The 24,738-nt window shown below is 46.9% G+C and overlaps 1 protein-coding gene across 1 annotated transcript in view; it reads left to right on the top strand.

Moving 5' to 3' along the window:
• The first annotated feature begins 18,912 nt into the window (after positions 1–18,912).
• The window catches only part of pygl (phosphorylase, glycogen, liver), a 228,092-nt gene continuing 222,266 nt past the window's right edge, over positions 18,913–24,738 (top strand). Inside the window, exon 1 of the mRNA XM_086003162.1 lies at positions 18,913–19,209. Within this exon, the coding sequence (XP_085859288.1) occupies positions 18,964–19,209 (246 nt within the window). The 5' untranslated portion in view covers positions 18,913–18,963. The remainder of the gene's footprint in view (positions 19,210–24,738) is intronic.

Raw genomic sequence — 24,738 nt, 5'->3', positions numbered from 1 at the left:
CCTTGCTGGTCTGTTGCATGTTATCTTTGCCTGTGTAGCGGCAGGATGGAGTGGGAATGCAGAATGGTACCCACTCCTCTGGAGTAAGAGGACAATGTTTCAGAAGTGCATACAGAAGTCAGGTGAAAGCTGAGCCTAGTTAACTGCTTAATTCTCAATCTGGGCCTAATTGTAGGGCTTGATTCACTGTCTTTGGAAGCAGACATGATCTGGGCATAAACTCTGCAAGGTAGCAACATGTGGCTCTGTTTTTAAACCCTACTGTGGTCATTCATGGTACTGTAGCAGGTAAAACTATGGTGCACATCCAACTTGGGTCACAGAAAAATGCCTCCCAATTGGAAGCTACCAGTAACACTTTATTTCTTGGAGAAGCACTTCTTGAGTCACGTCGTCTGGTAAAGTGTTCCCCAATTGGTACTGCAAGACGAGCTCAATCTAGGCTGACAATTCAGTCCAGTACTACAGGAGAAAAAGGTGCGGCACTCTGAATAGAGGAAGTGGGTGACACTACTCACTACTTTTAAAAGCCTGAAGATTGTAGGGAGAAAGGAATATTGCATTCAATACTTTCATGATTGAGGTCCTGGTGGAAAACAATAAGTGACTAAGATAATGGCACATTTCAACACTGCAGGGAACAGCAAAATTGTGGGGGGGGAGGGAGAGGGGAGACAGTACAGGCAGCAGATATTGTGGAGCTCTTGCAGCATTACAGTTTAGACAAGACCTGCTATCAATAAAAGAAAGGTTAGAAGTGGAAGATCATGGTGATTGTATTTATGGAAGCTGCTGTTAGCTCTCAAATAATCAAAGTGCCCATGTAAGAGCAATGGGGCTACAGTTAAAAGGATTTCAGAAAAAGTGAACACAGGTAAAGTTCTAAAAAGAAAGGTGGACTTTGGCATTAATGGCTTAAAACAGGATTGCATTTGGAGACGAACATCTGGAGGAGGGACAGAATGTACCCAGTTACCAATATACAGTAACTAAGGGTTCCTTGATAATCCTGGCACACTAACCAATTCACATGTACAAAGGAGCTCTTCTCTTGGGTAGTCCCTCAGAACCGAGGATGACTTGCTTCCACATTAAAAATGAGCTCGCAGGTGACTGATTAGTCCAATGTGGGACCTACAGTCTCTGTCACAGGTGGGGCAGACAGTGGTTGAAGGGGCGGGTGGGTGGGGTGCTTGAGTTGATGTGCGCTGCCTGCGCTTGGCTTCCGCTTGCTCCCGGCGAAGAGACTCGAGGTGTTCGGCGCCTTCCCAGATGCTTCTCCTCCACTTTGTGCCGTCTTGGGCCAGGGATTCCCAGGTGTCAGTGGGGATGTTACACTTTTTCAAGGAGGCTTTGAGGGTGTCCTTGAAGCATTTCCTCTGCCCACCTGGGGCTCTCTTGCCGTGCCGGAGCTCCGAGTAGAGTGCTTGTTTTGGGAGTCTCGTATCGGGCATGCGGACAAGGTGACGCGTCCATCGGAGCTGATTGAGTGTGGTCAAAGCTTCGATGCTGGGGATTTTGGCCTGAGCAAGAACACTGACGTTGGTGTGCCTTTCCTGCCAATGGATTTGCAGGATCTTGCGGAGGCAGCGTTGGTGGTACCTCTCCAGTGCTTTGAGGTGCCTGCTGTACATGGTCCATGTCTCTGAGGCATACAGGAGGGTGGGTATCGCTGCTGCTCTGTAGACCATGAGCTTAGTGCCAGGTTTGAAGTCCTGGTCTTCAAACACTCTTCCTCAGGCGACTGAAGGCTGCACTGGCACACTGAAGGCGGTGTTGGACTTCGTCGTCAACGTCTGCCCTTGTTGACGGTAGGCTCCTGAGGTATGGAAAGTGGTCCATGTTGTCCAAGGCCTTTTCGTGGATTTTGATAATCGGGGGGCAGTACTGTGTGGCGGGGGCAGGTTGGTAGAGGACCTTTGTCTTACGGATGTTTAGTGTAAGGCCCATGCTCTTGTACGCTTCGGTGAAGGTGTTGACGATGGTTTGGAGTTCGACCTCCTAGTGAGCGCAGACGCAAGCGTCGTCTGCATACTGTAATTCGATGACAGGATGGGATGACCTTGGATCTGGACTGGAGGCGACGGAGGTCGAACAGTTTCCCGTTTGTTCTGTAAATTAGCTCCACTCCAGTGGGGAGCTTACTGAGGGTGAGATGGAGCATTGCAGCAAGGAAGATCGAGAAGAGCATTGGTGCAATGACGCAGCCTTGCTTGACCCTGGTTCATACGTGAATTGGGTCTGTGGTGGAACCGTTGGTCAGGATCACGGCTTGCATATCGTCGTGCAGCAGGTGGAGGATAGTGACAAACTTTTGAGGGCAGCTGAATTTGAGGACACTCCATAATCCCCACGGTTGACGCCGTAATTGTGACCATCTTCAAGAAAGGTGACGAATTCGATTGCGGTAATTACAGAGGAGTTTCCCTGCTATCTGCCACAGGGAAAGTCATCGCAAGAATCCTCCTCAATTGCCTTCTCCCAGTGGCTGAAGAGCTCCTCCCAGTGTCGCAATGCAAATTCCGCCCACTAAGGGGCACGGTGGCCATGATCTTCACCGCATGTCAATTACAAGAGAAAGCAGCACCAACCACTGTAGGTGGCCTTCTTTGATCTTGCAAAGGCCTTCGACACTGTCAACAAAGGAGCAGGTTGCTACAGTCTGCTTACGCAAATCACTTTTTTTTTGCAGTCAACACAAAATGAGTATTGAGGAAAATCCCAAACTACTGTTTTGCCAGAAAAACAGTGGAAAGGAGAATTCACTTGATAAATCATTAACCAATGCTCCAAAGGGAATTGGTGACAGTGCAGAAGACAGCAGATGAGAATTTTTTTTAATTCAGCAGCTCTGCTGTCACTGGCAACTTGGCCAAGGTCCGGGAGAGCTTGCAATACCTATGGAGCAAACACCAGTTAATGCCTTATGGAAGCAGCAAGACATAGAAAGAGGCTGTATGTAAATAAATACAACCAGATGATTGACAAATGCAAAATCTCAACAGGAATTATTAATTGCAAATCATTGGATTTGATGAGAATTATGATTCACATTCCATCTCCAGCTCCAAAAAATAATCTGAACACAAAAACTCTAAATAAAATAAATAAGTCACATGCCAAATATACACTGCTGAAAACTAAGCAAACCTTACCCCTTCCATCTAGTAACAGTTGGTAGCATCTCGGGGTTCAAGGCCCGCTTCATGATTGGGGTCCAGTGGGGCATTGCATTATCAGGGGTACCGCAATTCAGAGGACTTGAGGCCCCGTTTGGGTGGACATTGAGATAACAGCACTGTTCAAAGTCAAACAGAAACCAGCATTTATACAACACCTTGCACAGCCTCAAAAGGTCATACAGCACTTTACAGCCACAAATAGTCATTTTTATATAAGCAAACAGCAGACAATTTGCATACAACAGAGTTTTACACACAATTACCTCTCACAAGCAGCAAGGGAATTGAACATGCAGTTGATACGATCTTGGGGGTGTTTGTTGATACGGAAAATGTTAACCACGACGAGAAAAACTCCATAGCTCCTTGTCCAATTATTAAACGTTTAAATCTCCCTGAAATGCAAATGAGCCACAGTTTAACATTTCATCAAAAGTCATGGCTAATGTTGTCAACCTTCAGCTGTGGTAGCAGTTTCAAAATTGTACAGGAATGTTGAGTTCTTCCTGTGAGCGGACAGTGTCCCAGATGCCAAACAGGCGATTGACAATTGCAGGACATTTTCTCCCGGTCGACCCCTTGGAGGCAGATAGTTAAAGGATTATCTTTTCTAATGTTCCACCTTTCATGCTTCATGAACTTCTCCTCTCCCATCTTCAACCTAGTTAAGGATAGTCAATAGGTATGCCCCTTTGGTTGGGTTGTGACCCTTCCTGTGTAAGAGGTGCTGGGTAGGTTCGGGAGGCTAAACTTGAACATACCAATTCCATAAACTTTAATCTATTCCTTTATGGAGCTAAATTCCTGATCTTTGCTTGGGTGTACTCTTTTGGTGAAGGAATAAACAAATTACTGTAACTTAAAACATTAAAGGAAACTTAAAATTTGGTTGCTGGGGGTGATGATGCACTCCAGTCCCTGCGGTGCCCACCGGTCGCAGAAGGCCTCGATCGTGCCGGCGGACACCGCATGCTCCATCTCCAGGGCCACCCAGGCGCGAACGTGGCCACGGAAGAGAGGCAGGCAGTCAGGCCGAATGATCACCTCGACCGCCCGCTGCCTGGACCAGTTGATGGCCATTTTGGCCAGGCCCAGGATCAGTCCTATGAGGAGGTCTTCCGACCTGCCCGCTCCCCTCCGCACCAGGTGACCAAAGATCAGGAGCGTGGGACTGAAGTGCAGCCAAAAATCGAGGAGCAGCCCCTTCAAATAATAGAAATGGGGCTGCAACCTCTCACACTCCATATAAACGTGGAACACAGACTCCTCCAGGCCGCAGAAAAGGCAGGTGACCTGGGAGTCCATGAACCTACTTTAAACCTTACTGCACAGGACTGCCCCGTGCAACACCCTCCAGGCCAAGTCCCCAATGGATAAAGGGAGGACTCCCGTGTAGAGAGCCCTCCATTGGGGATCCCCGCCTCCTCCGGACGGCAAGATGGTGCGCCAAGGCGTGTCCGGATGGCAGACGAGATGGCAAAATGGAGGGTGTGCAAGAGCAGCCCGTACAGGAATTCCCTCTGTGCAGAATGGAAAAGCACAGAAGGGATTTTCCTGGAAATGGCTCAAGTTGTGAGGCGCCGGCTCACGAGAGGGGTTTCGGGGCCGGGCGCCGATGAGGAATTCCGTGCGGATGGGGGTCAGTTCGGACGGGATCGCCCCACATGATTGAGCCTCCTCGACACACCTAGTGGAGTCAGGGCCCAGTGCCGCTTTCAGCGACTTGACGTCGGCCCAGGACAGGCGCTGCGCCAGCTCCTCCGTGCCATCCAACCCACTCCTCCGCCATCCAGTAGGTCCCTGACTCTGGTCACCTTGCCAGACACAGCCCTGCCCTCCGCCAGCCACATGAACCCACGTTCGTGGAGGTGCAGATTCCTGAGCAGCGGCTCCCGAAGGACAGCCGCCATTTCTGACAGGAGAGAACTCCGTCTGCAGGCGACCATGTTCCAGACCCTTAGTAGTTCCTGGTAAAAGACAGGCAGCTCCCACAAGGAGGCACGGGTACCCCCCAGTTTCACAAACAGGAGCTGCGTGTCATAATTGAGACCGTGCAGCTGGCGGAAGAAATATGTCGCCAGCGCACACCATCTAGGAGGATCCTTGACATACAGGTATCTCTGCAGAGTCCGAAGATGGAAAGTCACAGCCGGGGTGCGAAGGCACACCAGTGCCTGACCGCCCTCCCTAAGCGGGAGACTCAGAACCGCGGCAGAGACCCAATGCTTCCTTTTGTCCCAGAAGAAGTCGATGAGCTTCTTCTGTATCTTGGCGACAAACGCAGGGGGAGGGATCAAAGTGACCAACCGGTACCACAGCATAGCGGCCACAAGTTGATTTATGACCAGCGCTCGACCCCTGTAGGACAGCACTCAGAGCAGTCTTGTCCAGCGCCCTAGGCGAGCGGTGACTTTGACCTCCAGCTCTTGCCAGTTCGCCGGCCAGGCTTCCTCGGCAGGGCTAAGGTAGACTCCCAGGTAGAAAAGACCAATGTATACAGCCTGAAACTCAGTGGGGAAATTTCATGTTAGAACTGACCGCACCCGCTTCCTTTAAGTGTTTGTTCAAACCATGATACCGTTTTCAGGCTGCGATTACACTGCAATTGGAGTGTTTGTGAAGCCAAACCACTTCACACTGACTCTGCACTTGCATCGTCACTGCACCTCAAGATAAGCTCTACTAAGTTACAATGGAGAGGGGGGTGGCTTTTGTAGAAATCTATAGCAAGATGAACCAAATGTGTCCAATGAATTCCCTCATCTATATTTATTTGAACTATATTTACATAATTACTCAGATTTGCACCGAGTTGTGTTGCTTCTAATTTCAATGCAATGATGATTTGTTGTCAACAAGGATAATTCAATTCACCTGGACATTGCAACCAGCTGCTACTATGGTCTATATTCACAGCTGCCTGCCCTCAAGTGGACAATGATGGTACAGCAGTTTAATTCACATAAATCTGAGTTCAATCTATACTGAAGTGATGCCAAAGAGAATCAATTTTTTCAGACAAACATTGCATATCCTAACCAAATTCTCAGGGAATTCTATGTCCTTAGGAACAACCTGATTCTGCATTAACTGTGCACCTTTTATCAGGGAAGATGTCATGGTGACTGGTGCAGGGAATAGAAGGGTCACACAGGCATTACCAAGATGTTGATCTCAAGTCAGGATTAGGGTACACTGTGGGAGAAGTCTAGGATACTCCAAACTCCATCTGCCCAATTGTCTCCCTCCCCTCGGGGTGATGTGCCTTCCTGTGGCCCCAAGGCACAAACAAATCCATCCTCAATGTATCCTTCATCTTGAGAAAGGGTACATTGAAGCTACAACGAAAACCCCCTCAACAGGCAGGTTGTTGCAGATATTAGCCATTATCCTGTGAAGCCTTATGCTGTAGGTTTCAGTGAGGGGCTACGACACAGACGTCAAGAAAGATCACACTGCCAGGTTTAGAAGTACAGTGTTATTTTTTTGTAAATATACTAATTTTAAAAATCTCTTCAAAATTCTGAAATTACCTTTCATTGGTGACCAAAGGGGGCCTGCAGAAGAAACCCCAGCGGGGCAGGCTCGACCACTGCCTCGCTCATCGCTGACTAACTTCAGCACGTTGTCCTTAAGACGTTCACCTAATTAACATATTCAAGGTCCTGTGACTCAGGACGCATAATAAATGGGCTCCACAGATTTATCAGTAGGAGCAATGCTTACGCAGATTGGGCACAGGCCGTCTCACTGCTAAATTGGTATATTTTGTGCCAGTTTTACACCCTTAAAGGGGCACAATGCATACTAACATCTACCCCATAGACTTGTAAAAGTTAACAAAATGGTTGCACTCTTGGTAAATGATAAAATAGATATCAATATGCTAGAAATATTGATGGAAGCAATTTTTTAAAATAGGCAATGTTGAGGCAAGAAAGTAATCACTGGTAACTGCTATTGATGCAATTCAACAGTTGAATTCTAAGTCACAAGAGAGGCTACAGTTAAACATCATGGGGTAAAAATTGGGTAGCACCCCCTTTGGGGCGCTACCTTTGCCGGGGCACTAATTTTAGCGCCCCAAAAAAGTTAGCGCCCCCGCGGCCGATTTTCCCAGGTAGCGCCCCGAGAGGGAGGAGGGGCACCACTGGAAGCGCCCCGCGTCCCTCTTGGGGTGCTGCGAACCAATATCGCAGCACTACGTGCGCTGAATTTCGCGGGAGGCGTTAGCGACGCCGTGCCCAGGCGCTAGTTGATTTGTGCCCCGTTAGCGCCCTCTTAGGGAGGTGCAAATCAACCAAATTTAGCCCCCCATGCGTTGATCATGGAGGATTTAATACCCTAGGGGTAAAGTAAACAAATCAAGGGCATATGTTAGCCAAGGGCATGGCGGTGTTTGTTGTGGCTTAGTGGTAGCACTCTCGCCTGAGTCAGAAGGTTGCAGGTTCTAGTCGCACTTCAGAGACTTGAGCACAAAATCTAGGCTAACACTCCAGTGCAGTCCCGTACTGAGGGAGTGCTGCACTCAGAGGTGCCGTCTTTCAGATAAAACATTAAACCGAGGCCCCATCTGCCTCTCAGGTGGACATAAAAGATTACACAGCACTATTTAGAAGAAGCACAGGGGAGTTTTCCCTGGTGTCCTGGCCAACATTTACAACCAACATCACTGAAACAGATTATCTGGTCTTTTTGACATTGCTGTTTGTGGGACCTTGCTGTGCACAAATTGGCTGCTGTGTTTCCTACATTACAAAAGTGACGACACTTCAAATCAAAAGTACTTCATTGGTTGTGAAAGGCGCTATATAAATGCAAGTCTTTCTTTTTCTTTTATGTGGTATTAATGCACAAGCAATATGATAAAGGCAACAGTAATTGTTTTTAACAAGGTTTGAATCAGATTGCATGGATGGATGCTTTGTCACAAGAACATAAAGTTCAGAGTGAGAAAAGGTCATTATGGACTATCAAGCCTACTTCATATGTAATTATTCTGTCAGATAGGATAACCACCAAACCTTCCCCCCACATGATGTGGAGATGCCGGTGTTGGACTGGGGTGGACAAATGTGAGAAGTCACACAACACCAGGTTATAGCCCAACAGCTTTATTTGAAATCACAAGCTTTCGGAGCGCTGTTCCTTCATCAGGTGAAGTGAAGAGATGCATATAGACACGGCATATATAGTCAGAGAACACTGCCAGATGATTACAGGTAATCTTTCTAACTGCCCTTTATCACACCTCGGCAGAGAGATAATCACAGCAATCAAAGGTGTGAATGGTGTCCAAACAGGTCAGTCAGGAAAACATGACATCAAAGACGTGGGGCAGCACGGTGGCATAGTGGTTAGCACTGTTGCCTCACAGCGCCAGAGACCCGGGTTCGAATCCGGCCTGGGGCGACTGTCTGTGTGGAGTTTGCACATTCTCCCCGTGTTTGCGTGGGTTTTCTCCGGGTGCTCCGGTTTCCTCCCACAGTCCAAAGATGTGCGGGTTAGGTTGATTGGCTATGATAAATTGACCCTTGGTGTTAGGGGGATTAAATACGTGGGGTTACAGGGATCGGGTGGGATATGTGTCGGTGCAGGCTCGATGGGCGAAATGGCCTCTATCTGCACTGTGGGGTTTCTGTGATTCTGTGATTTCTGTGAACAATGAGGTGGGGTCACAAGGGGTCAAATGTTGCAGATGCTGGGGTCTGTATGAACAACAAAGAACAAGCAAAATACAATTAAAAAAATTTTTTTTTTTTGCTGGAAATCACAGCAGGTCCGGCCGCATCTGTGTAGAGAGAACAAGCCAATGACGACTCGAGTCTGGATGACTCTACGTCAGATGGGGTTACATGTAGCGTGACATGAACCCAAGATCCCGGTTGAGGCCGTTCCGCCAGGCTGAATGTCCTTGACTGCTGACGTGTTCCCCGACTGGGAGGGAACACTCCTGCCTGGCGGAACAGACACCGCACAACAATCGCCAGGCAGGAGTGTTCCCTCCCAGTCGGGGAACACTTCAGCAGTCAAGGACATTCAGCCTCCGATCTTCGGGTAAGCATTCTCCAAGGCGGTCTTCGAGACACACAACGCAAAATCGTCGAGCAGAAACTGATAGCCAAGTTCCGCACTCATGAGGACGGCCTCAACCGGGATCTTGGGTTCATGTCACGCTACATGTAACCTCACCAGACGTAGAGTCATCCAGACTCGAGTCGTCATTGGCTTGTTCTCTCTACACAAGTGCAGCCGGACCTGCCGTGATTTCCAGCAAAAAAAAAAATTTTTTATATTGTATTTTGCTTGTTCTTTGTTTTTCATACAGACCCCAGCATCTGCAACATTTGACCCCTTGTGACCCCACCTCATTGTTCTTTGATGTATTCAAGCCACGGAGAGAGTGCAGAGAAGAGTCACAAGGCTGATCCCCAACATCAAAGAAATAGGTTTGGGGAAAATTAAGGGGAAACTGAAATCATGGTAAAAGAGAGCATTTTTTTTAAAATGAGTTGCAGAGGCAGGCGAGTAGTGACTGGAGGATCAGCCACCAATAGGAGAGCAGTGGACAAACAATAAAACAGAACCAGAGAAGCAAAGGATGAAAGCTGGGACAGGTGGTTGAAGGAGATCACTCCTCAGGTAGGGAGCAGCAAGGATATGGATGAAATTAATGAGGATAAGAGCACTGAAATCAATGGGAGATATGAAACTTAGCAGGATGGGAATAATGGGAATGAGCAGCTAGTGCATGAGAGAACACCGACCACAGAATTTTGGATTAATTGGAGTTTGTGATGGGCAGAGGGGAAGCCAATGAGAGAATTCAATCTTTGAAATGATGAAGATATGTATTGTTATTTCAGTGACCAAGTAGGCGAATAAGTGGACAGTGTTTTGGAGGAAGAAAAACGCAGTCTTGGCAACTGACTAGATCTGGGGTATACAAGTAAGCTCAGGCTTGAGTCATAGAGTCATAGAGTTATACAGCACAGAAAGAGGCCCTTCGGCCCATCGCGTCCGCGCCGGTCATCAAGCCCTGTCTAATCTAATCCCATTTTCCAGCATTTGGTCCGTAGCCTTGTATGCTATGGCATTTCAATGCTCATCCAAATGCTTCTTGAATGTTGTGAGGGTTCCTGCCTCTACCACCCTTTCAGGCAGTGAGTTCCAGATTCCAACCACCCTCTGGGTGAAAAAGTTCTTCCTCAAATCCCCTCTAAACCTCCTGCCCCTTACCTTGAATCTATGCCCCCTTGTTATTGACCCCTCTACTAAGGGAAAAAGTTCCTTTCTAGCTACCCTATCTATGCCCCTCATAATTTTGTACACCTCAATCAGGTCCCCCCTCAGCCTTCTCTGCTCCAAGGAAAACAACCCCAGCCTGTCCAGTCTTTCTTCATAGCTGAAGCGCTCCAGCCCAGGTAACATCCTGGTGAATCTCCTCTGCTCCCTCTCCAAAGCAATCACATCCTTCCTATAGTGAGGCGACCAGAACTGCACACAGTATTCCAGCTGTGGCCTAACCAGCGTTTTGTACAGTTCCATCATAACCTCCCTGCTCTTATATTCTTTGCCTCGGCTAATGAAGGCAAGTATCCCATATGCCTTTTTAACCACCTTATCCACCTGTTCTGCTGCCTTCAGGGATCTATGTACATGCACACCAAGGTCCCTCTGATCCTTTGTCTTTCCTAGGGTCTTACCATTCATTGTGTATTCCCTTGCCTTGTTAGTCCCTCCAAAATGCATCACCTCACACTTTTCAGGGTTAAATTCCATTAGCCACTGTTCCGCCCATCTGACAAACCCATCTATATCGTCCTGCAGACTGAGGCTACCCTCCTCGCTATTTACCACCCCACCAATTTTCGTGTCATCTGCGAACTTACTGATCATACCTTTTACATTCGCATCCAAGTCATTAATGTAGACCACAAACAGCAAGGGACCCAGCACCGATCCCTGCGGTACCCCACTGGACACAGGCTTCCAGTCACAAAAACAACCTTCCACCATCACCCTCTGCCTTCTGCCACTAAGCCAGTTTTGGATCCAATGTGCCAAGGCACCCTGGATCCCATGGGCTCTTACTTTCTTGACCAGTCTCCTGTGCGGGACTTTATCGAAAGCCTTACTGAAATCCATGTATACCACATCCACTGCACTACCCTCATCCACACACCTAGTCACCCCCTCGAAAAATTCAATCAGTCAGACATGATCTTCCCTTGACAAAGCCATGCTGACTATCCCTGATTAATCCTTGCCTCTCCAAGTGGAGACTAATTCTGTCCCTCAGAATTTTTTCCAATAATTTCCCTACCACTGATGTTAGGCTCACTGGCCTGTAATTCCCTGGTTTATCCTTACTTCCCTTCTTGAATAATGGTACTACGTTAGCTGTTCTCCAGTCTTCTGGCACATCCCCTGTGGCCAGAGAGGTTTTGAAAATTTGTGTCAGAGCCCCTGCAATCTCCTCCTTTGCCTCACACAGCAGCCTGGGATACATCTCGTCCGGACCTGGGGATTTATCCACTTTTAAGCCTGCTAAAACCGCTAGTACCTCCTCCCTCTCGATGCTAATATGTTCAAGTATATCACAGTCCCCCTGCCCGATTTCTATGTCTACATCATTCTTCTCCATAGTGAACACAGATGCAAAAAATTCATTTAAAACCCCACCTACATCTTCTGGCTCCACACACAGATTGCCACTTTGGTCCCTAATGGGCCCTACTCTTTCCCTAGTTATCCTCTTGCCCTTAATATACTTATAAAACACCTTAGGATTTTCCTTTATTTTGCTCGCCAGTGTTATTTCATGGCCCCTCCTCGCTCTCCTAATTTCTTTTTTAAGTACCCCCTGCACTTTTTATACTCCTCTAGGACTTCCTCTGTCTTTAGTCCTTTGTATCTGCCAAAAGCCCCCCTTTTTTTCCTAGTCCATTCTCGTATATCCCTTGACATCCAAGGTTCCCTGGGCTTGTTGGTCCCACCCTTGACCTTTATGGGAACATCTTGCCATTGTACTCTCTCAATTTCCTTTCTGAAAGACTCCCATTGCTCCGATGTGGATTTTCCTACAAGTAGCTGATCCCAGTCCACTTTGGCAGATCCTGCCTTATCATATTAAAATCGTCCGTCCCCCAATTTAGAACCTTTATTTCCGGTCCATCTCTGTCTTTTTCCATGACTACCTTAAATCTCACCGAATTATGGTCACTGTCACCAAAGTGCTCACCTACTAACACTTCTACCACTTGCCCGGCCATATTCCCTAGAATTAGGTCCAGTACCGCCCCCTCTCTTGTAGGACTTTCTACATGCTGGCTCAAAAAGCTCTCCTGGATGCACTTTAAGAATTCTGCACCCTCTAAGCCTTTCACACTCTGACTATCCCAGTTAATATTGGGGAAGTTGAAATCCCCCACTATTATTACCCTATTATTTGCACATTTCTCTGAGATTTGCCTACATATCTGTTCCTCTATCTCCCCCTGACTGTTTGGGGGCCTATAGTACACTCTCAGCAAAGTGCTTGCCCCCTTTTTGTTTTTAAGTTCTACCCATATGGCCTCATTAGATGAACCTGTTAATATATCATCCCTCCTTACAGCAGTAATTGACTCCTTAATTAATATTGCGACACCCCTCCTCTTTTACCTCCCCCGCTCCCCCCCCCCCCGTCTCGCCTGAAGATTCTATACCCCGGAATATTGAGCTGCCAGTCTTGCCCCTCTCTCAACCATGTCTCCGTAATAGCAACAATATCATACTCCCATGTGTTCATCAACACCTTCAGTTCATCCACCTTATTCGCAAGACTCCTTGCATTAAAATAAATGCCATCCAGCCTTGCCCTACTCCCTTGTGCCGTTACATATTTGCTCTGCCTTCCAAGCTGACTTGCTTTTTCCTCTATATTTGGCTGTACATCGCCCCCTATTATAGCTCCACTCTGTATCCCATCCCCCTGCCAAGTTAGTTTAAACCCCCCCCAACAGTGCTAGCAAACCGCCCCGCAAGGATATTTGTCCTGTTCTGGTTCAGGTGCAATCCGTCCGACTTGTACAAGTCCCACCTTCCCCAGAAGCAGACCCAGTGATCCAGGAAACTAAAGCCCTCCCTCCTGCACCAACTCTTTAGCCACGCGTTCATCTGCTCTATCCTCCTATTCCTATACTCACTAGCACGTGGCACCGGGAGATACCAATATTGTGAACCACTTGATCCAGCCTGAGTGGGTAGCAGGACGGTTGGTGTAACCAGTGGCGGAGAAACATAGGTACTGCCATGAAAAGGATGACTTTGATTTTGCTAATTTTGAACTGCAGGAAATTTTAAATCATCCAGGAGCTGAGGTCAAACAAACAGTCAAATTGTTGTAACATGCTTAGATTAAATGGTGGCGGTGAAGAGGTAGATTTGGCTGTCATCAACATGTATTGTGGAAGCTGGCCTCTGTTTGTAATAATCTTGCTAGTACAGCACTAGCATATAGATAAATACACTCTGAAGACTGAAGACTGGAGCCCTGGGGCATCAAACAAGGGACCATTCAGGCAGTAGAGGGGAATACATTTAAGGAGTGTGCATATCCAAAAAGACTATTGCAGTCCATCTAGCTGCTACCAAAGACTATTCCATATATTCACCATGCTGTGTAAAGTAGTTAGCTTCACACTGTTCACTTTCCCTTTTTGGAGCTTAAGTCCATGCGCTGGCATAGTTTGTGATTATACCAAACAATTTATTAAGGTTCAGCTACCCTAGCTGATGTCCTGGTGGTGATGTGATTTGATTTCAGTGTCACTCAGTTGACCCCTGCACCATAATCTATTCTGAGATTGACTGTTGAGGTCCATAGATGGTACAGTGTTTCAAATGCACTGGGTGCCCTGTCCCTCTTCTTCTATCAGCAGTGACAACATGGATTATTCATACCTTGTGCAGGTACTTCTGCCAGAGCCTCAGAAGCCTTTCTTCCATTGTTTGGAGTCCATTGCTGTTGTGCAGATGAAATGTGAGAACCCTTTATTGCTCCCTTCTGGTTTGTAATCTCCTAGCTATGCACAATGTTAGATGGCCATATTCTAGGTTTCGGCAGTTGTAGCCTTTATATAGTGTGAGAAAAGTTTGGGGCTGATTATGTGCTTCTTTCCACATAAGACTAACAATTATCCTAGCCTGGCTGATACTTTGGTGGCGATGTTGTTGATGTTCCATGTCAACACTATGTTCCTCTGAAAAGTTATGCCCAGACAAATCTACTTTCTGCTGCTTTCATTCGGTTTTGACAGCAGCTCAATCCTCACATCATGTTCCTTATGCTTATTTCTTCTGGAGAAGAGAATAGCACACTGTGATTTTTCGGGGTTTAGCAGAATTCACCATTGGCATGGCCATTCCTCCAGATCATCCAGGGATCTCTGAAGTGTTTCTGATGCTCATGGTGGATACTCAAATGGTAATCAAAATCAAATCAAATCAACTTTTATTGTCATTGTTAGTGCACAAGTGCAGTACAACGAAATGTAGGCTTGCGGCTCCCGAGAGTGTACATTTGGATTAAGACATTTAAACATTCAACATACATTTGGCTTGTAGTATATTAACATAAATATATCCATAATAAAGTGCATTGGCAGATGTGTAGGCTTTAGAGTTTATTTGTGGAGTTCAGTAGGATGACAGCCCTGGGAAAGAAGCTGTTCCTAAATCTGGTCGTACGGGTGCGAATGCATCTGTAGCGTCTCCCAGATGGCAGGAGGGCGAACAGACTGTGGCTGGGGTGGGTAGGGTCTTTGATGATGGACCGTGACCTCCGTAGACAGCGTTTCTGGTATATGTGCTCTATGGTCGGTAGCCGGGTGCCAGTAATGCGTTGGGCAGTTTTGACTACCCGCTGCAGGGCTTTCTGGTCATAGTAGCTACAGCTGCCATACCATACTGTGATACAGTTTGTCAGGATGCTCTCTATAGTGCAGCGGTAAAAGTTAGAGAGGATCAGGAGTGACAGATTACAGCCCTTCAGCCTCCTTAGGAAATATAGGCGCTGCTGGGCCTTCTTCACCAGAGAGGAGGTGTTGAGGGACCAGGAGAGGTCTTCCATGATGTGGACTCCGAGGAACTTAAAGCTGTCCACCCTTTCCACCACAGCCCCATTGATGTGGATGGGGGTGTGACTTCCGTCTTTGGACTTCCTGAAGTCCACAATGATTTATTTTGTTTTCTTGGTGTTAAGGGCCAGGTTGTTATCGGCGCACCACTTCACGAGATGCTGGACCTCCTCCCTGTAGGCTGACTCATTGTTGTTGGTGATCTGGCCTACTACCGTGGTGTTATCCGCAAACTTGATGATGGTGTTGGAACCATTAACAGCCACACAGTCGTGGGTGAAGAGGGAGTAGAGGAGGGGGCTCAGCACACATCCTTGTGGGGACCCCGTGTTCAGGGTCGGGGGGGGGGAGGTGTGGTTACCTAATTTGACAGACTGGGGTCTGTTTGTTATGAAGTCCAGGGTCCAGTTGCAGAGGGAAGTGTTCAGGCCAAGAGTTTGGAGTTTGGTGGCCAGCTTGTTGGGGATGATAGTGTTGAATGCTGAGCTGTAGTCTATGAACAGCATTCTGATGTAGGTCTCCTTACCATCTAGGTGGTTCAGTGCCGAGTGTAGAGCAGTTATGATTGCATCCTTCGTTGATCTGTTTGCACGATAGGCAAACTGGTGTTGGTCAAGGGAGGCAGGAACACTGGCTTTGATGTGGGCTAAGACCAGTCTCTCGAAACACTTCATTATGATGGGTGTGAGTGCGACAGGTCGATAGTCGTTCAGGCACGTCACAGCCGTTTGTTTTGGCACAGGAATAATGGTAGCGGTCTTGAAGCATGTAGGGACTACTGCCTGGGCCAATGACAGATTGAAGATGGCGGTGAAGACATCAGCCAGCTGATCAGCACATTCCTTGAGTACCCGTCCAGGGATGCTATCCGGTCCAGCAGCCTTTCGTGTGTTCACTCCGCGTAGAACACCCCTTACGTTGGAGGTCGACAGAGTGAGCACCTGGTCTTCCGGGGGTGGCAAGGCTTTGGTAGCCGGCTCCCTGTTGTCCCTGTCGAAGCGAGCGTAGAAGTTGTTATGCTCCTCCGGAAGGGAGGCATCGCTAACCGGGGGACTGGTGTTTTTGCCCTTGTAGTCAGTGATGGACTGGATGCCTTGCCACATGCGCCGGGGGTCCGAGTTGTTGCGGAAGTGATCCTCTATCCGCAGTGTCTGTTTCCTTTTGGCAGTCCTGATACCCTTTTTTAGGTTGGTCCTAGCTGCACTGTAAGCCGCCGCGTCGCCAGATTTAAATGCTGCGTCGCGTGCTTTCAACAGTGAGCGGACCTCTCCGTTCATCCAGGGTTTCTGGTTGGGGTATGTCCTGATATTTTTATGGGTCGTGACGACCTCGACGCAGCTGTTGATGTAGAATAGCACTGTGGATGCGTATTCCTCGATGTCATTATGGGCAAACATGCCCCAATCAGTGCGTTCGAAACAATCCTGAAGCTCCGAGACTGCCCCCTCTGGCCATACTTTCACTGCTCTCACTGATGTTCTCCCTCTTTTGATGAGCGGTTTGTATGCCGGGGCTAGAAACAGGGAGAGGTGGTCAGACTTTCCAAGGTGGGGGCAGGGAATGGCCTTATAAGCGTCTACAATGCTCGTGTAGATTTGATCCAGTGTGTTCTCCCCTCTTGTGGGGCAGGAGACATTCTGGTGGAATTTCGGTAGTACAGTTTTTAGGTTTATGTGATTGAAGTCCCCCGCGATGATAAAAGCTCCGTCTGGGTGCGCAGTTTGTTGTTTGCTGATGGCCCTGTAGAGGTCCTTCAGTGCTAGTTTGGCATTAGCGTGTGGTGGCATGTAGACCACAGTGATGATAACAGCCGTGAATTCCCGAGGCAGGTAGAAGGGTCTGCACCTTACCATGAGGAATTCCAAATCAGCCGAGCAGGATCTATCGATTATGTCCGTGTTAGTGCACCAGGCATTGTTGGTGTAAATGCACAAACCGCCTCCCTTGCTCTTACCGGAGTCTGCAGTTCTGTCGGCGCGGAAGACCGTGCATCCTTCTAGTTGGATGGTGGTGTCAGGGATGCCGTTGTTCAGCCAGGTCTCTGTGAAGATCATGGCGCAGCATTCCTTTGTCCTTTTCTGTGTGGAGAGATCCAGTTTGATCTCATCCATTTTGTTCTCCAGTGACCTGACGTTGGCCAGGAAAATACTTGGGAGGGAGGGTTTGTGTGGGGCCCTCTTCAGCCTGTTTTGGATACCTGCCCTCTTACCCCGCTTCTGCTTGCGTTCTCTGCGCGGTCTGCGCTGACTTCCGGCTGGGGAAGGACGCCACGCTGGTCCCGGGGGTCGGGCGATGTCGGGAGGCAGATCGATGTCGCCGAGTGTAAGCCGCACGCAGTCGGCCCCGATGTCTAGGAGCGTCTGCCGGCTGTACGGTAGGTCAGCCTTTAATTCCCGAATCAGCAGAGTCCAGAAGAGTCTCAGAAGCAGGGTGAAAACGCTCAGTCTCGGGAGAGACAAAGCCACAGCGTCCATGCGCGCTGCCATCTTGTGGTGCGGTAATCTCATCCGCTGTGAGCAAGCCCCAATCCTCCAATCTAATGCACATTGACCTTTTTTATACTGCACAGGAGTAAGGCACCACACAGGCCAATCACACCCAAAGTCATTGGACCTCATGAGGATGGTTATATGGTTTCCTAACTAGATCCAGATCTATCAGCTGGTGTATGGAGCATGTGCTTTTGAGGAATGAAGACCCCACAAGGCAGATAATCTTTCTTTCCTGTTTGAAACTGGGCCGGGCAGACAAATGCCCTCAGCCTTCCCTTTGGCAGCCCAGTCCTGTCATGTCTATCACCTCTCAGGAAGCTCCCACTTTCACTCTCCTTCCATCTGCCTGCTTCTCCCATTGCATCGAAGTTGCTGAGATTATTTAATTTGACGTCACGGTCGACCAACTAACCAATCAGTTCTGACGAAAGCTCATCGCCCTGAACCGTTCACGCTGCCTCTCCCTCCACAGGTGCTGCCTGACCTGCCAAGAGTTTCCAGCATGTTCTGTTTTGGTAACCAATCACCGTGCGGTAAGGGCAGGACGTGGGCCAAGCGCTGAGGGAGCACAGCGGAGGAGGCGGGGCCAGGGAGTGATTGGGCACAGCGGGAGGAGGCGGGGCCAGGGAGTGATTGGGCACAGCGGGAGGAGGCGGGGCCAGGGAGTGATTGGACATGGGAGGAGGCGGGGCCAGGGAGTGATTGGACACAGCGGGAGGAGGCGGGGCCAGGGAGTGATTGGACACAGCGGGAGGAGGCGGGGCCAGGGAGAGATTGGGCACAGCGGGAGGAGGCGGGGCCGGGGAGTGATTGGGCACAGCGGGAGGAGGCGGGGCCGGGGAGTGATTGGGCACAGCGGGAGGAGGTGGGGCCAGGGAGTGATTGGGCACAGCGGGAGGAGGCGGGGCTGGGGAGTGATTGGGCACAGCGGGAGGAGGCGGGGCCAGGGAGTGATTGGGCACAGCGGGAGGAGGCGGGGCCAGGGAGTGATTGGGCACAGCGGAGGAGGCGGGGCCAGGGAGTGATTGGGCACAGCGGGAGGAGGCGGGGCCAGGGAGTGATTGGACACAGCGGGAGGAGGCGGGGCCAGGGAAGGCAGTTTGAAGCAAACGGACAAAGCTCGAGCGGATCGGGTTCCGACACCATCTCGGCTCTTCCAGCAGCAACATGGCAAACCCCACCCCGGAAAGCGAGAGGAAGAAGCAGCAAATCACTCTCCGCGGCTTGGGCGCCTTGGAGAATGTGTCGGGCTTAAAGTTAGGATTTAATCGGCACCTGCACTTCACTCTGGTGAAGGACCGCAATGTGGCCACCATGAGGGATTATTACTTCGCGCTGGCGCACATCGTCCGCGACCATCTGGTGGGGCGCTGGATACGCACCCAGCAGTACTATTACGAGAAGAACCCCAAGGTAAATGGGGACGGTACTACCAATAGATCCCAAAGTAAACCGGGGAAACCTTCAAATAGTACTGCAAACAGGAGCCCAACAGAAAGGAGGGTACACGCTGCTCTTCACCCAGCAGTACAAAAGGCGGACCTCAAGATGAATGGGGATCTTTCACACCCAATACTGTAGTATGAACAGGACATGTTGTCCACAGCATGCCCTCTTTCTGCCTGAACTGCCCCCCCCCCCTTGTTAACTGGGGTATGCTCACTGTGGCAGCTATTTTATAAATGGGATCCCAAGGTAAAAAAGTGGCAAAGATCACTGCATCCAGCACCACTTATGAGCAGGGCCCAATGTAAATAGTGGAGTGCAGGGCTGTCTGCACCCAGTACTGTTACTATGAGTAGGGCCCCCAAATAAAAATGGATGGGGGTGCGCCATACACTATTACTTTTAACATAACCTCAAGGTAAATATAAGGGGCTCTCTGCCTCCATCAGGGCTATAAGCAAGCTTCCATGGTAAAAGTGTGTGTGAGGGAAAAGAATCATTCTCCTTACAAATACAGCACCATTAAGAACAGAAACATAAGATAAATAGGGGGCTGTCCTTATTCAACGCTATAACTTGTGTGCAAGATCCCGTGGTATACGGAAGGCTAACCAAGTACTTCTGCTATGAGTAGGACCACAGCTGGCAGAACTACTACAGCAATAATTCAAGAAAAATGAGGATGGGAGCCTGTGCACCTAACAATGAAGGGAACAGCTCCAAAAGAAATGGGAAAGGAACTTAATTAATATTTTACTATTTTGGGGTTCTCTTTGAACAATGGATAAAACAAATGAGAGAGGGTAGTTAATGATTTTTTTTCGACTGGAGGGATGTAAACAGTGGTGAACCTCCAGGTTCTTGATATAAATGATTTGGGTGTGGAACAGAATCATAAGAACATAAGAAATAGGAGCAGGAGTAGGCCATTTGGCCCCTCGAGCCTGTTCCGCCATTCAATAAGATCATGGCTGATCTGATCTTGGCCTCAACTCCACCTTCCTGCCCGCTCCCCATAACCCTTGACTCCCCTATAGTTCAAAAATTTGTCTATCTCCACCTTAAATATATTCAATGACCCAGCCTCCACAGCTCTCTGGGGTAGAGAATTCCAAAGATTCATGACCCTCTGAGAGAAGAAATTCCTCCTCATTTCTGTTTTAAATGGGTGCCCCCTTATTCTGAAACTATGCCCCCTAGTTCTAGATTCCCCCATGAGGGGAAACATCCTCTCTGCGTCCACCCCGTCAAGCCACCTCAAAATCTTATATGTTTCAATAAGATCACCTCTCATTCTTCTAAACTCCATTGAGTATATGCCCAACCTGCTCAACCTTTCTTCATAAGACAACACCTTCATCTCAGGAATCAACCTGGTGAACCTTCTCTGAACTGCCTCCAATGCAAGCATATCCCTCCTTAAATAAGGAGACCAAAACTGTACGCAGTACTCCAGGTGTGGTCTCACCAACGCCCTGTACAGTTGTAGCAAGACTTCCCTACTTTTATAATCCATCCCCCTTGTAATAAAGGCCAACATTCCATTTGTCTTCCTAATTACTTGCTGTACCTGCATGCTAACTTTTTGTGTTTCATGTACAAGGACCCCCAGATCCCTCTCTACCGCAGCATTTTGTAGTCTCTATTTAAATAATAATTTGCTTTTTATTCTTCCTACCAAAGTGAATAACCTCACATTTTCCCAACTCCATCTGCCAAATTTTTGCCCACTCACTTAACCTACCTATATCCCTTTGCAGATTCTTTGTGTCCTCCTCACAACTTGCTTTCCCACCTATCTTTGTATCATCAGCAAATTTAGCTACATTACACTCGGTCCCTTCATCCAAGTCATTAATATAGATTGTAAATAGTTGAGGCCCCAACACTGATCCCTGTAGCACCCCACTAGTTACAGATTGCCAACCTGAAAATGACCCATTTATTCCGAGACTCTGTTTTCTGTTAGTTAGCCAATCCTCTATCCATGCTAATATATTACCCCCAACCCTGTGAGCTCTTATTTTGTGCTGTAACCTTTTATGTGGCACCTTATCGAATGCCTTCTGGAAATCCAAATACACCACATCTACTGGTTCCCCTGTATCCACCCTGCTCGTTACATCTTCAAAGAACTCTAGCAAATTTGTCAAACACGATTTCCCTTTCATAAAACCATGCTGACTCTGCTTGATTGTATTATGATTTTCTAAATGTCCTGCTACGACTTCCTTAATAATGGACTCCAGCATTTTCCCAATGACAGATGTTAGGCTAACTGGTCTATAGTTTCCTGCTTTCTGTCTCCCTCCTTTCTTGAATAGAGGCGTTACATTTGCGGTTTTCCAATCCGCTGGAACCTCTCCAGAATCCAGGAAATGTTGGTAGATTACAACCAATGTATCCACTATCTCTGCAGCCACTTCTTTTAAGATCCTAGGATGTGAAGGGATAATTACAGTCCTAGCCCTTTTGGGCTATTCCAGATAGGTCGTATTCCGCAGACGTTCACCCTCAACTTAAGTTAGAGATAGCCGAATTCCATAAGACGCTTAAATGGGTCTAAAGGTTCAGGCTATCTCTCCCTAAAGGAAAGGAATGACTAAAGATGTTACCGTCCTCTGGATAGTACTTTTAATAAGTTGAACTAGACTGTAACCTTCCGGATATTATGAGGGTCCAGAATATCCCCCCAGAATTCTGCAACTCCTTACAAAATAGTGTACAGAATTTGTGGGTTCGCGAGTCTATACAGAATTACTCTTTGAGACAATTCTAAAAATATATAGTTTTATTTAAGAGCCGACATTCAGATAACATCTGTTGAATCAGTCGCAACATTAACAATTCAAAATACAATTAGCTTACATTTCTTATTTCTCAGAGATCCTTATTCTCAAATCTTTACTTCGTTACATTTCTTGCATATTTCTAAATCCAGAACACCACCAAAATCAGCTTTCCGGACTCAATATCGAGTTCAACAATTTCAGATCATAACCTCGGCCCCTATTACATTTTTACTTATATTTTTTATCCACACCTTTGTTTTGGCCCTTCCCCCCACCCCTTTCTTTTTTTTTCTCTCTCCCACATGGCAGCTGTCTCCCATTCTGCCAGCGCATTTCACACCTAATCTAGAGCCGTCTTTTGTCTCCACTAGTCCTATCACCATCTCGTCCAGTTTTGAATACCTCTTAATGTCTCTTCACTTCTCTTTTGTTCTCTCCCAGCCTGGCCTCTTAATCTATTTCATTTCCTGTGCTTCTTTAGTCTTGACAAAGAGTTTACCCGAAACGTTGACTCTATTTTCTCTCCACGGATGTTACCTGACCTGCTGAGTTTTTCCAGCATTTTCTGTTGTTATCACCAAAATCAATCTGACTTCACAAGACCTCATAGTTAAAGACTTACAGAGATGCCTCTGGAAAGTTGAGAAATGCTTTGCACGTTCAACGTGTTCTGACTTTCTGTTAAAAATGTCTTATTTTTATACCCTTTTGGCAGTGGTTTCTTCTTTGATGTTCTCTGCTGATGTCAGCTAATTGTCTTTATTGATACCTCTTTCGAATGCTTTCTATTTTACTGTCAATTCAACTATTGCATGCATAATTATTTCTCTACCATTAAGTGTTCCAAAAACCATCATAAAAACAATGACAGCAATGGTTTCTGTTTGATGTCATTCTTATTGAAGATTCTTCATTCAATTCTTAATATTGGCTTTACTGGTTTTTTGCAGACATTTGACTCCCCTTATTCTCCAAGTTCAATACAAACACAATGCAATTGCTTGGTGTCTCTATTGAAGTCATATCTTCAAAGTCTTGTTGGTATGGTTTTTACTATATCTAAATTAAAGACACTTTGACCAGGGTGGTTCATGCATTTCTAGCTATCTCAATTGGTTGCATATTTAATCTTGTGGTTCCTGTTTTCCAAGTTTAACATAAAACTATTTGACCAGCAGATGTTTCTTTACTTGATGTCATGTTTCAAAGGCACATGCCTCTTTTAATGTTTGTGTTTCTGTTCCAACATGTTAGCTCTTAACACTTAAACTGGGCATTCTCATTGTATTTGTTCCAAACTCTAGACTCTTTGGAAGCAAGTCTTTGCTTTTCAATAGGGTCTTAGTTTCTTGGTCAATATTCCTTTCCCATTTCAAAGCCTGTTTACAACTTTGTTATCAACTGATCTTTATCTCAGAAGCTTGTATTCTGTTTACAGCCTTGTCTACTGAGACTTGTGTCTTTTAAACCCAGTATGTCTTTTATTAATATTAGAAATCTGTTCATGGTATCATGTATTTCTCTGAATCATGGCTATTCCTTCACAGATGCAGGCCATCAGGTTCCGGGGACTTGTCCACCTTTAGTCCCATTAGTTTGCCTAATACTTTTTTTCTGGTGATAGCGATTGTTTTAAGTTCCTCCGTCTCTATAGCTCCTTGATTATCTATTATTATTTGGCTGCTTTTAGTGTTTTCTACTGTGAAGACCAATACAAAATATTTGCTCAAAGTCTCTGCCATTTCCCTGTTTCCCATTATTAATTCCCCAGTCTCATCCTCTAAGGGACCAAAGTTTACTTTAGCTACTCTCTTCCTTTTTATAAACCTGTAGAAGCTCTTACTGTCTGTTTTTATCGTTCTTCCTTGTTTACTCTCATAATCTATCTTCTCCCTCTTTATTTTTTTTTAGTCATCCTTTGCTGGTTTCTAAAAATTTCCCAATCCTCTGGCCTACCACTAATCTTCACAACATTGTATGCCTTTGTTTTCAATTTGATACCATCCTTAACTTCCTTAGTTAGCCACGGATGGTTCATCCTTCTTAGAGTCTTTCTTTCTCACTGGAATATATCTTTGCTGTGAGTTATGCAATATCTCCTTAAATGTCTGCCACTGCTTATCTACCATCTTACCCTTTAATCTATTTTCCCTGTCCACTTTAGCCAACTCTGTCTTCATACCTTTGTAATTGCCTTAATTTAAGTTCAGGACACTAGTTTGAGACCCAAGCTTCTCACCCTCAAACTGAATTTGAAATTCTAACATGCTATGATCACTCTTCCCTAGAGGATCCTTTACTATGAGATCATTAATTAATCCTATTTCATTACACAATACCAGATCTAAAATAGCCTGCTTCCTGGTTGGCTCCACAACGTATTGTTCTAAGAAAACATCCCGAATACACTCTATGCACTCGTCCTCAAGGCTACCTTTGCCAATTTGATTTGTCCAATCTATATTAAGATTAAAATCGACCATGATTATTGCAGTACCTTTCTTATAAGCCTCCATTATTTTTGATTTATACTCTGTCCTACATGTAGCTACTGTTAGGGGGCCTATAGACTACTTCCAACAGTGTCTTCTTTCCCTTATTATTTCTTATCTCCACCCAAACTGATTCTACATCTTGATCTTCTGAGCCAATATCATTTCTCACAACTGTACTGATCTCATCCTTTATTAACAGAGCTACCCCA

The sequence above is a fragment of the Somniosus microcephalus genome, chromosome 12 (genome assembly GCF_052327205.1).
Source record: "Somniosus microcephalus isolate GS21.2 chromosome 12, FLI_Smic_1.0, whole genome shotgun sequence".
Taxonomy (NCBI): Eukaryota; Metazoa; Chordata; class Chondrichthyes; order Squaliformes; family Somniosidae; genus Somniosus; species Somniosus microcephalus.
Note: the sequence above shows the minus strand (reverse complement) of the source record. Positions and strands in the feature narration are given on the sequence as shown.